This window comes from Danio rerio, chromosome 11 (assembly GCF_049306965.1).
Source record: "Danio rerio strain Tuebingen ecotype United States chromosome 11, GRCz12tu, whole genome shotgun sequence".
In the NCBI taxonomy this organism is placed as follows: domain Eukaryota; kingdom Metazoa; phylum Chordata; class Actinopteri; order Cypriniformes; family Danionidae; genus Danio; species Danio rerio.
In genome coordinates, this window is record NC_133186.1 from 10,942,185 (window position 1) to 10,954,934 (window position 12,750).

The 12,750-nt window shown below is 33.1% G+C and overlaps 1 protein-coding gene across 50 annotated transcripts in view; it reads right to left on the minus strand.

The window, feature by feature from the left end:
- mcf2l2 (MCF.2 cell line derived transforming sequence-like 2) overlaps window positions 1–12,750 on the minus strand; it is a 198,625-nt gene that overhangs the window by 120,668 nt on the left and 65,207 nt on the right. For all 50 annotated transcript variants that reach the window (XM_073916431.1, XM_073916415.1, XM_073916405.1 and 47 more), the window contains exons 6-10: window positions 10,189–10,305; window positions 7,861–8,010; window positions 7,426–7,550; window positions 3,380–3,494; window positions 3,176–3,295 (exon numbers count right to left, since the gene is read on the minus strand). In XM_073916431.1, the coding sequence (XP_073772532.1) occupies window positions 3,176–3,295; window positions 3,380–3,494; window positions 7,426–7,550; window positions 7,861–8,010; window positions 10,189–10,305 (627 nt within the window). The remainder of the gene's footprint in view (window positions 1–3,175; window positions 3,296–3,379; window positions 3,495–7,425; window positions 7,551–7,860; window positions 8,011–10,188; window positions 10,306–12,750) is intronic.

A 12,750-nucleotide genomic window follows, 5' to 3' on the forward strand; every position in this document is an offset into this window, starting at 1 on the left:
CTAGATATAATGTAAATACTAAGATAAAACACAAAAAAAAACTAAGATTTACCCCTAACACCAGCTGTATTATATTTTAAAATTACACCATGTGCTTAAATATAAACGTTTAGTCACCCGTGTAGTTTGACAGCTATGTGAACCCGTTGACAGAGAGATGCAGAGTCTGCACGCTTATGAGTGTGTGCACGTGTGCTTGTGTGTCTGCATGTCTCAGATAGAGAGATAGAATGATCGAGACAAAGAGAAGGCTATGCTTATGACGACAGAAGCATATATACAAATACAATATATAAAAGTCAAGCGACTGATACAACTCATGTGGCCATGCCGAGCAGGCTTTAAACGCACGTTGAGATAACATCACAACACTTGACGCACATCATACACCGGATGAAAAATGTTTTCTCACATAGCATGACAATATATTAACTACACTTAAAGTCTTTATGAATTAAAAACAATTATGTAAAACAGGTACATGAGAGCTATATTCTAAAAGAAATTTATGTAAACACTTTTATAATATTCTTTTATTCAGAGTAAATAATGAAATGACTGATTTCCATGTAAAACGTACACAGTAACCGCACTATATAAGTGTATTTTGTCTGTTCTTGACGCTCAGCTTAAGCTATACTGCGTGTGTTTGACGCATGATAAAGGCCAAGAAAAGGTCCAGATGTCTTTCTAGATAAGCTGGTTGATTTAGTGGAGTTAAGCTAACTAAAATTCTTGAAGCAGACACCACAGCACGTACAAACATTCCATGTTACAGACCGAATGTACTGGTAACAAGTAATGCAGGTCTTTTCAGCAAGATACATTTGTGTTTGCATTCCTTGTAAAACCAGAACATTTCTTTTCTCTGATGCACTGTAAGTCAGTTTGCATATCAGGCTGAATTAAACATGCTAAGCAAAAGAACAATGTCCTTTGTTAAACAGAGAAATGGTTCCTGTTTGTCTGGCTATATTTTTGGATGGGAAATATATACATGCAAATACAGTGGAAGATTATGAAAATGTGTATATACTGTTAGTGTTAGTCAGGCTGCATGTGTAAGGCTGCATTAAAAACACAGAAAAACTGTAATGTGAGATGTAAGAGTATTATGCTATTTTTAAAAAAACTGTTTATTATTTTTTTTGTATGAAATTAATACATTTCTGTGATTATAAAAATGAATTATGAGCTTATTGTCAGGTAATATTTTCAAGTTATTATTGTCAGATAAATTAAGCATTGGTTTTAATAGCAAAGACGGGAAGTAACAAAGTGCAAATAATCTATTTAAGTAGAATTTTCTGGTATCAGTAATTCTATATTTATTTATTTTTGTTGAACCTGTTTACTTTTACTTCTTACATTTTTTACATAAATATTTGTATTTTATCCTCATTACATTTTAAAACGACAGGCGTTGCTTTCATTTTCATGTGTTTGGTGGCGCGATGTATATTATTTCTTGTTTTTGTGCAATTTGAGCGCCTTTTTGATGCTGTCAGTCTACTTTCGTCATTGCCTGCCTGTGTGCTGCAGTGTGCGGCTTTTTTTCAAACAAGGCTATCATGCGATGCAGGCTTGTTTATGAAGATAACAATGAGAAAGGCAAGGATGATTACGCAGATAAGACAGAGGGAGATGACAAATTTAACATAAAGCTGCCCTGTTTACATGGTAATGAGACACATTTTGCTCGGTCAGATCACAGGTAAACAAGAGAGACCCATTCCAGTTCAAAAATATGCTATAAAAATGTCTTTTGTCTACTTATAATCATACTTGCACAGGATTTCTCTGGTCTTTCAATCTAATGCCGCAAAAAAGTAAAGATTTGTACATTTAACACTAAAACTATCAAATACTTTGTTAAAACTTTATGCACTGAGATTTATTTCTTTTGTTTCCGATGAGTTCATATTTCCGAATACAAAATTTATGTTGCTTAACAGTTTGTTTGTTTTTTTTTTTTACATTTTTTTATTTTATTTGATTTTACTTATAGGTATATTAATCTTCAATTTTTTTTAACAAATGTTTTACAACAACAAAAGTAACTATACTAGACATTCAAACATAAAAATATAATGCAAAGGATCCTTAATTCATTACTTGAATCAAAGATCATGCACATGTTTTGTACTATAGGTTGTAGTCATGCCTGTGTATGTAGCTTTAAGCATAGATTAAATGTATTAACAGAATTAATGTTTATCTGTTAAATGAAATATCCACAATACCCTGAAAAATAACACAAAAAAAAATAATTTTATTATGTATGAGATTTGCTAAAGCAAAAAAAATAAATAAAATAGTTTGCAGTCAAATCCCTAAAGTATTTATTTTAGCAAAAGAAAATATATTTTAAATATATTCAATAAAAAAAAAATTGTTCACACATAAAGTAAATAAAAAATCAATATATTTAGGACTGAATTTAGTGTAAAATGTAAGACATTATTTATAAAGACATACAAGCCTACAGAAGTATTTTTGGTTGTGTATGAACATGAACGGCAGCAGTTGTTTTTGATGCAACAGCCGCAAAAGTACATGATGAATGCTGTGAATTTGCATCAGGATGATGATACATGGGGGGAAACCGAATAATTACATACCTAGTGAAACTAAAACATGTAGTAGTAATAGGTACTTTTTACTTAAGTTCATTTTTGAGGCTGTACTTCTTTACTTTTGCTTGAGTACTAAAGTGTAATCAGTGCTTCAACTTTTAGCAGAGTTGTTTTAAACATAAGTATCTGTACTTCTACTTGAGTAAAGAATGTGTACTTTTGCCATCTCTAATTAGTAGTATTAATATCTTTATAAAATATTTTAAAATTACAGACAAATACTACTATTATCAGTTGATGCAATATTGCATTACTTTAAAGAACAATTGATATATTCCTTTGATTATAAAAAAAATAGCTTATTTTCAGCTATTACTTTTCAAGTCTTTATTATTATCAAATAAATTAACTTGTCAAAACGGCACATAAATGTCACAAAATGAACAATTAAAATGTTATGTTTGATGTATTTCATATATATTAATTCCCCCTGCCTGTCTTTGTGGTGAAACCAGCGATTGCTTTAACAGGCTGAAGCACTTCAACTCAACAATCTGCTTTGCATATCAGGCCTGGTTTTAGATTCAGAAGATTTTGACCTGAGCTTTATCCTCCAAGGTTTTCAGTTCTCCTAATAGCTGTTCCACACGAGCCACGCAGTCCCCGGTATCTGACAGTCCCAGCAAAGCTTCAGAGAGGCCGTCCAGTGACACTTTCACCTGATTCAAAGCACAAAACAGAACAATTTCAGTTTGTTTTTCTAGAAATTCACAACGGTAGTTTCACAGAGACTCAAACTGTACCTCTTTGAAGTCCTGCTCAAAGTGTCGTAACTGTAGGCACTGCTCTAACTTGAGGTGATGTCTTGACCAGAATTGTTCAAATGCATTCTCCGTCTCATCAAGCTGCGCTAACAACCTGAGACAAACAAACAAACAAACACGTTTATCCTGAGTTTGTACTGGTTTTGATGGTTCATAAAGATGAAAATTTGTATAATGACATTGGTTTGAACTAGTTGTACTCTATTAAAGTGGTTTATGAGGACATGCCTTGTGTCCTCATTATTCAAAACACTTAAATCATATCAAAAAGGGTCTTTTCATGTTCAAAATTTGGCTTTAGGAGTGAGTGTTATTTTATTTTTAATGGTAAATTAATGGTTTTAGAATGTGTGTTTTGGTATTGTTCGGCACTTTGGTCAGAGCCAAACTGAAGTTAAATGTGCTTTATAAATAAACTTTTCTTAACTGCTTACTTGGTGGGGGTGGGGGTGGGGGGTGGAGGGGACAGGGTATACTCCTTTTATTCACCAGGCACTTTTTATACCCCTTCTATGTTTCTGTTTGTGCAGATAGCTTTTTTTTTAAACGTTGTCCTTTTTTATACAGCCATATACTCTATATGGGTCTTTAAATATTTTATATTTGTTTTATGTTCTATTGCACAACTTATTTTTCACCATAGTTTAGATTATTATTATTATTATTATTATTATGCGATTGTTGCTATTATTTTTAGGTCATGAGTGGTTTTGTAAGCATTTCACTGCATATCATACTGTGTCATGACTCTGTATGTGACAAATAAAACTTGAATTTGAAGGTAGGGCCATATAATAAGCAGTTTTTCTACTGTATGCAGGGTTGTCACTCTTTCATGGACACTAGATTCAAGGACTTTTTAAAAACACTGAAAATTTGTAATCAAACGCCTTTGTAATTCACACCTCTAGCATATACTGCCATGAAAGTCCGTCCTGTACTTATTGTTTCACTTACACTTAATATTTACATTAAAAATAATTTGTTATATATACACGGTGTAAAAATATTTATGGTGTAAAATTATTTATGGTGTAAAAATAATCTGTTATCTGTTTGTTAGGCATGTGTCTGTGCCAAACAGGCTTGCGTGAGATAGATTTCACAGAAGTGAGGTGACACTGAGCTTTAGATATCAACAACAGCACTGCAATAACAACACATGCCTAACTAACCTAAAAAAATTGTTTTTTTTGGTCATGTTGGGAATGTTTTTTTTACGCCTATCATGATAAAGATGTAGTTTTAAAAAAAATGATTCTAAATGTAAGAATTGTTCACTGTTCACACCACAGCTGTGACAATAATGTTGCAGATGAAAGTATTAGTATAGTAGTAAACTAATCGTAAACTATTTATTTTCTCCAGCTGATGAAAGAGTAAAAAAAACAAAAAAAAAAACAGAAGAACTGGAACTACAGAGGTAGTCAATATGACCACTTTTTAATTTAGCAATTTAGCTACAATACTCTGACTTTACATAAATGTGTGTATAATTCATTAGAACAGTCATTTTATTAAAATTCAAAAACACGAGAGTGTTTCAATCTTGAATGACCATAATGGTCAAATTGACCGCATCAATGTCATCTACTTTTCCTGTATATTTGCCTAGAAAATGTCTGCAAACAATAACATAACTTTCTGATACCGAAATCAATGTATTTCAGACATTTCTTTCTTTTACTGCAGTAAAAAAAACTGCTCTCCCGCTTATTAGACAGAGTGAGGTCTAATAACTTATACGCAATTGTAGGCAATATTACAAAACAATATATTTCTAGGCTAATGACTTCATAAAATGAATAAAAAGATTTTCTAAAATCTCAAATAAAGATTTAAATGTAAATACGACAACAACAAAAAAATCTATTTAGTCATATGAATAGTCAGAATGACTGCAGTCTAATTCTGTTTATATACAGTGTTAATTTCTTACTTTAAGAGCATTCAATATGTAGGTGGTTGTTTTTCTACAGAACGTTTATATCTGAAATTGTGGCCCTTGTTTATTAATAAAGTGTAAGTGCTGCTATAGGGATATGATTCAAAATTACGTATATATATTCTGACGATATATTGAAAGCGAAAGAACTGCTCTCCGCAAGAAACTGAATGCCATTTCAAACTTCATGGGTCACAACAGTTTTAGCTCTCAAACTGCTGGTAGACTGACCAATCAACTTGAATTTTATCACAAAAATGTTCCTTAATAAATCAGAAGTATAAAAAAATATTTATTAAATGGGTGCAGCATTTTGGGGACAATAAAGCCCTCACTGTAAACACCTTCTTATTAAAAACCCATTAGGATTTGGTTGATTTTAAATCAAAATAAATGCCTTTCTGATCTGATGAGAAAATCAAAAGGTGGATTCAAATGAGTTGATCTCATCCACATTTCCACCATGTTAACTGTCTTAGTCCTTTATCAGATGAGGAAACATTTATGGGGGCTTCATTGACATTTATTGACAATACTGACAATTTTATCAAATGTTTTTTAAGCTTTAAAAAAGTTTAATAAACGTCTTGTATTAGCCTCCAGTAACACTCAAGAGTTTTTCAAATGAGTATTTCAATGAGTGCCTTATAGATGATTAAACACAGCAGCTGCTGTAAATGCCCATGCACTTAAAAGACATCTATAAGACATGCAAATACAGATGTCTTGGCTATTAGTGAGAATCTAAAAGGTGTTTACTAAGTCCAAAAATCGACAGTATAGTCAAACTCCACATGTGAAGTCATTCTGCTATCCTGCCTTTAGACAGTGATATTGCTGGGTGATGGCGCTGCAGATGTGCAGTCATGGTTATACGTGTAAAACAGTGCTTGCATACAGTTATTTTTTTGTTCACCGTTTTTTTTTTATTTCTTTATTGGCATTATACTTTATTGGCAAAATCTAAATGTCCTCACACCGCAGATTTAAAAGATGACGGCGCTTTCTCATAATGTTGCCTTACTTCGCCGGCGCTTCCTTGAACTGTTGCCTCAGCCTCACTTCACCGCCGCTCGCCATGTTAAAGTGTGGAATGATGGTCAAGCGCCCCTTAACTTTAGAGCAGAGTGATTGGATATTTACTCGCGGGGAGGAGTTTCCTCATCTCAGCTCATGGACTTACAGGCACGCACAGTCAATTCGTGGAGACATAAAACGCACATAAATTATTTAAACACAAAACCAAGAAAACCGCAATTCACAATCGCGTATTGACCCGCGGAGGTCGTACCGAACGGTTCAATATTATATTGAGAACTGTGGCATCCCTATTAGTTAGTGTAGACTATGTAGGACGTCACTGATGTGAAAGATTTATTTTTCATATATTTTGTTTACTAGATTAGAGGGCACTATTTTTGAATAATAGAAAGACTGTTTTGGTTTTAATTGGTTATTTGTTTAACACTACACATAGCCAGTTTTTCTAAAAAAAAAATCTTATTAAAGAAAAAAGTTTATTGTTTCTAAAATTCTAAATAATGTAAATAACTATATATATATATATATATATATATATATATATATATATATATATATATATATATATATATATATATATATATATATATATATATACTATAAATAACTGTTTCACCATCAGCACCTATAAATAAATCACTATTATTGTATCGCTGTCCGTCCCTTCTTTGGAGCACAATTTTCCTTTGAGTTTCTGTTTTAAATAAATCCTCAGTCCGAGTGTGCAACCCTGAATTATCCAGAGGTTGTAATAGAAATTAATAACAGAACTTGTTTTTGGAGGGTGAACTAACCCTTTAATGAATTTAGTCAACGTGAATGATTCGGTTTAAAACAAAATCCTCATAATCTTCGATCAGAATGTGACTTGTTCTGTGACTTTTGTTTTAACTGACCAAGATATGCATACCTGATAGTTAAAATTGGACACTTTGTTTTAGTCTACAAAATGCATATGTCACAAAGAAGCTTTTAAATGTGTTAAAGATAATTCTGCTTCAGTTATAATCATTGGCATCGTAGTAAATGTGATGCACACCTCTCAACGGTTGTTTGGTTCTCAACCTCGTCTGGGTTCAAAATGTGGCTCTCGGCTTTGGTGGCCTGGTCTTTAATACAGGACAGCAGAGTATTCCCTTGTTTTACAGCCAATTTTAGTTCATCCTGTTAAGAAAAAAAATAAATAAATAATAATAATAATAATAATTATATATATATATATATATATATATATATATATATATATATATATATGGCATATAGATACAGGATGAATTTGTATAAATGCAAAACACAGGCATGAAAGTGAATCAAGGTAAGCACAGTTTTCCGTGGCTCCACTATGTGAGAAAATGCTTTTAAGGTTACTAAGGTTACTGACATAGGCAATACAATGAAGGGCAGAATTATAATAACAGATTAAACAAATCATATGACAACATTAAACTCTGGTTTCTAAAACGTGATGCTCTACCTTGAGCTTATCGTGTTTTTCAGTGTGTGTGATGAGCAAATCTTTGGTGCACTGCACGTCATTGGGAAGTTCAGTCTCTGCCAGGTCTGTTCCGAACTGCTGCAGCATCTGTGCTGTGCTCTTCACTGTCAGCGCAAAGTTCTCAATGGCCTAGAGAAAAACAGTTTCACACACCTCAATACATCAAACAATAAATAAGGGTACATATGTCCAAACTACAAGGCAAGAAATTAGACAATTCACACACTGTAAAAAAAACTGCTGGGTTCCAAACAATTCCTTCATGTTGTCCAAACACAAATCAGTTTAGTGAACTGAATCTTTTTGTTACAAATTTAAGTAGATTGAACATAAAACAACAAAGCTGTCTCAAATTATAAATGTGTTGCTTCAACTCATTATCTCTATGTAGTTTGAACAACCAGCAAAATAAATTTTTTGGTGTGCATCTTGCAAAAACAAAAAGAAATACAACATAGATTTAGGGATGCAACGATTAACTGATTTCCTTATTAACCACACTTTAATTCGTCATGGTTAATTAATCATAAAAGCTTCTCAACAAGTTGTTTCCGCACGGAGCAAAACTGCTAGAACTAAACAAAGTTGTTCCAACTGTGCGCTAGTTTAATGTCCCAAGCTTGTATACAGAGGCTAACGCCCACGCAAACTGGATTAACTATGCCTAAGGCTATTAAATAAATTAGTTAATAGCTAAGGCTAAAGTTAATATTAAAAGCGTACCTTTTTACATGTTGTGTCTTTTGCAAGTTTGTTTTTTTTTTTCTTGTGCACATATTGAGAATGACGTAGGTGCAAAATAACACCCTCACACTTTCCAGACACACCTAGTTGAAAAAATGCCATACCGCACCGCAAGTCATGTTAAAAGAACTGAGCGGTTAGCTTCATACTTTGTATGGAATATACACATTTCTACTCCAAAGAAAAAATAAATAAAAAATGAAAATACCACACAAGTTTATAATATAGTTGATCAAAAGTGCCGTTCAGACAGAGGTTCAGCAGTCTTTGACTTTATTTGTTCTCTTTAAAAGGGAAATGTTCAGCTATTATGATGCTTAGATGTATATTAGACAAAAAATATTTTAATTTATTGTTTTTTATTTATTTATTTATTTATTTATTTAGTGTAAAAGTATTATGCTTAAATGGCAAAATATTTTTTACCTTATTTTTAAGTTCAAAGAGAAATATACTAATGTTAGTTTTAAATATTATTTTGAGCTGTATTGCTTAGTTACTGAGCAGCAATAAATAACACTTTCAAAAAGAAGGACATTTTTTGTGATTTTCTAAACAGCGTTTTGAAATTAATGAATGCATAACAATCGTGATAACCGTGCAACCGTGATAATTCCTTTATCGACTATAATCATACAATCAAAATCTATAATCATTGCCTACAAAATTATATTTTAAGATTAACAAGATACCAGTCATATAAATGGTGATAACTGTCTTTATGCACAAAAGTTTGTTTTTCTTTTACTTTGGATTTATAAGATTAAATGAGGTTGCAAAAAATTTGCAATTTAAAATAAGCGTAATAAGTGTGGTTGTGTGTGTGTAAAACTTACTTTTATATGTTTTGATTGAAATTATTATATTTATAAGAAATGTATTTTTAAAAGAGTATAATAATATCTTAAAATAAAAAATGGGTGACTAAACAATTGTCATCACAATGCAGAGAGTTTTAGACTTTTTTTAAATAATAATTTTTAACGTGACCTAACTAAGAATTATCTACAGTAAAGGATCAAAAACAAATGAATTCTCGAAACTTAATTTTAAAGTAAACATTTAAACTAATTCTCACACACAAACTCACACACTTACTACCCCATGCTCATAAAAGCATGACAATTTTTATTTATGATACTAATCAAAAAATAAAAAAATAAAAATAAAATAAAGAAGATTCAGTAATTTAATGATTTACCCATTTACTCTACAATGTTACAGTAACTTGTTCATAGCTAGTTGTTCGTTGGTGTATTTATCATTTAATTACACTTACTAAATGCGTTTTGGGTGCTCAATATTTGGTCCGACAACTTTTCATGTTAATTCTATTTATATTTTTAGTAGTTTTAAGCATGCAAAAGATTGTCTGGGTTAGTAAATTACAGTACTTCTACAATACTTTGTTATTTTAAGGATTAACTTCTTAGTGTGCTCCACACAATATTAATGATGCAGTTATTTATAGAATAAATTAAAATCTCCCTAAAAAAAATAGTTGTTATGTCACTGAAACACATGAAATTTTGTTTAATGGAAAAAAAATAAAAAAAATCTCACTGTGCGATGATGAATCCATTGACTGTGGCAATAATCCAGGGTTCCCCCAAGGTCACAGGTCAACTGGCCTTTATCAATGTAGCCATGCAAGTCAGACAGGGAATTTAGCATAACAATCTACAAGAAAAAAAGAAAGAACAAAAAGAAGTATTATGCCTTAATATCCTACATTTTTATCCCACCATATGTTATTTTGATCCTAATTTAAAACCGAAGTGTATGATTCTGAAACATAACTTTCATAACATGGGATAAAATAGGCATGCAAACATTTTACAAGACATATATGATGAAAATACGTATGAAGGACAATTGTAAGAACATTCCAGCTTTAAATAAAGCTTTGATCGTTTGTGGTTGGTTTGACTCATCCTTTGTTGTTTAAACAACTTTTTTTTTTTTTTTTTTTTAAGCAAAGATGAAGGTTACTTTGAGGCATTTTGAATTGGTGAATTAAGAAAGCTAAGCTAAATTGGTCATAGTCTATGTGTGTGAATGAGTGTGTATGGATGTTTCCCAGTGATGGGTTGCAGCTGGAAGGGCATCCCCTGCGAAAAACATGTGCTGGATAAGTTGGCGGTTCATTCTGCTGTGGTGACCCCAGATTAATAAAGGGAGTAAACCGAAAAGAAAATGAATGTTATGTATTGTGTCTCCATAAGCCCGGAGAGTTTTTATTTATTTCCTCGGAATAGGAAAATAATTCTGTTCATATTTATACAAAAGAGACATTTGAAGCTGGTTTGCAGTGGACCAAAAATACAGACTACTTTGCTGTAACTGGTGCATTAGCTATTGTTTTCGTGTTACATTACTGTACAGTAATTAGGTTAAGTGGTTTAGGATATACAGTGAATTAATTTTGTAAATTTAAATCAAATAAACATTTTTTTTATTAAATAAATTGATCAATCTAAAGCAGAGGTCACCAAACTTGTTCCTGGAGGGCCCGTGTCCTGCAGATTTTAGCTCCAACCCTAATTAAACACACCTGTACAAGCTAATCAAGGTCTTACTAGGTATACTTGAAACACCCAGGCAGGTGTGTTGAGGCAAGTTAGAGCTAAACTCTGCAGGGGCATCGGCACCTCCAGGACAGAGATTGGTGACTCCTGATTTAAAGACTTCATTCATACAATTTCCTTCAGCTTAAGGCTGATTTATACTTCTGCGTCAAACACCGGCGTATGCTACGGCGCTGACGCATAGCCCTTTGTCGTGGCCATCGCCGTCACTGACAAGCACCTCTCAAAAAATTTAACTACACGTCGCAACGACGAGTAGCGTAAGCTCTTTGATTGGTCGGCTTGGTAGCGCTGATGAGTCGGGGCGGGACCGAGAGCCGCACGAATGGCGCGAGCGATTGTTTACAAGTGTGGAGTACCGCGAAGGAGCTCCTGATGGAAAGTTTTGTTTTGTGTTTACCTCATAGTTAAAGTTGTTGCACGTCCGCTGGTTCCTGCCTCAAAATAAGCGAGTTTGAGCCACTTGTACATCCTGGAAGTGTTCAGGAAAAGCAAAAAAGCAGCGAAGAAACTCGACACAGAGGAACATTTACACCTCACTGCCAACTAGCGTTTCGGAAGTGTTAATGCAGACCAACAGAGACAGAGCGCAGAAGTATAAATGCACAGCCACGCGCGTTGCATGCGCCGTGGGTTACGCCGGTCACCTGACGCAGAAGTATAAATCAGGCTTACGTCTCTGGTTCATCAGAGGTCACCACAGCGAATTGAACCACCAACTATTCCGGCATATGTTTTACGCAGTGGATGCCCTTCCAGCTGCAACCTAGTACTAAATCTAAAGACGTATTTGACTTATTATTATTATTATTATTATTATTATTATTTTTATTATTAACCTCCTAAACTCTGCTGCTATTTTGGGATTTCTGACTGGATTTTGCCTACCAAATTTAAAAGCTTCCCAAATCCCCTCGCAGAGGTGTAAATGCCAAAAATTTGGTATAATTTTATAGAAAACCCTTTGGGGCTTTTTGTAATTTTTTTTTTATAAACTCAAATTTGAAAGTGTACCTTTTAGGTTCTGTGTGGTCTAGGTTGCTGTAATTAATTTTGGAGGTTCTTGCACATGTCTGTAATCATAGGAAAAAAGAAAAATGTCTCTACCATAATCTATGCAAAAGTTATTGTATTCCAACTGATGAGAGGTGTTATACAAGCCACAGGGAGGGATCATTGTTTTCATATTTCACTATTCTTTTGTTTGATCAAACATAATTCACTGTGTTTGGACCACAGCAAACATATAAAAGGATTACTTATGCACATCACCTCAAAAACAGAGGAAAAATGGCCCTGAAGCGCACAGCATAAGGTACAGTAAGAGATGACAGCTGTCTGTGCTATCTGGGGCTGCTTAGTAATCATAAATGTATTGTTTTCACTTCTGCACCATGGAAACACCACAATTCATTCGACAACTGTTTGATATGTGAATATAATTCAGTAAAAAGTATGCTAGAACCTTATGAGCACCACGGAGCTTTCATTTGAGCTATAACTTGTACATGTGTCATATATGAACCATTTGAAAAAT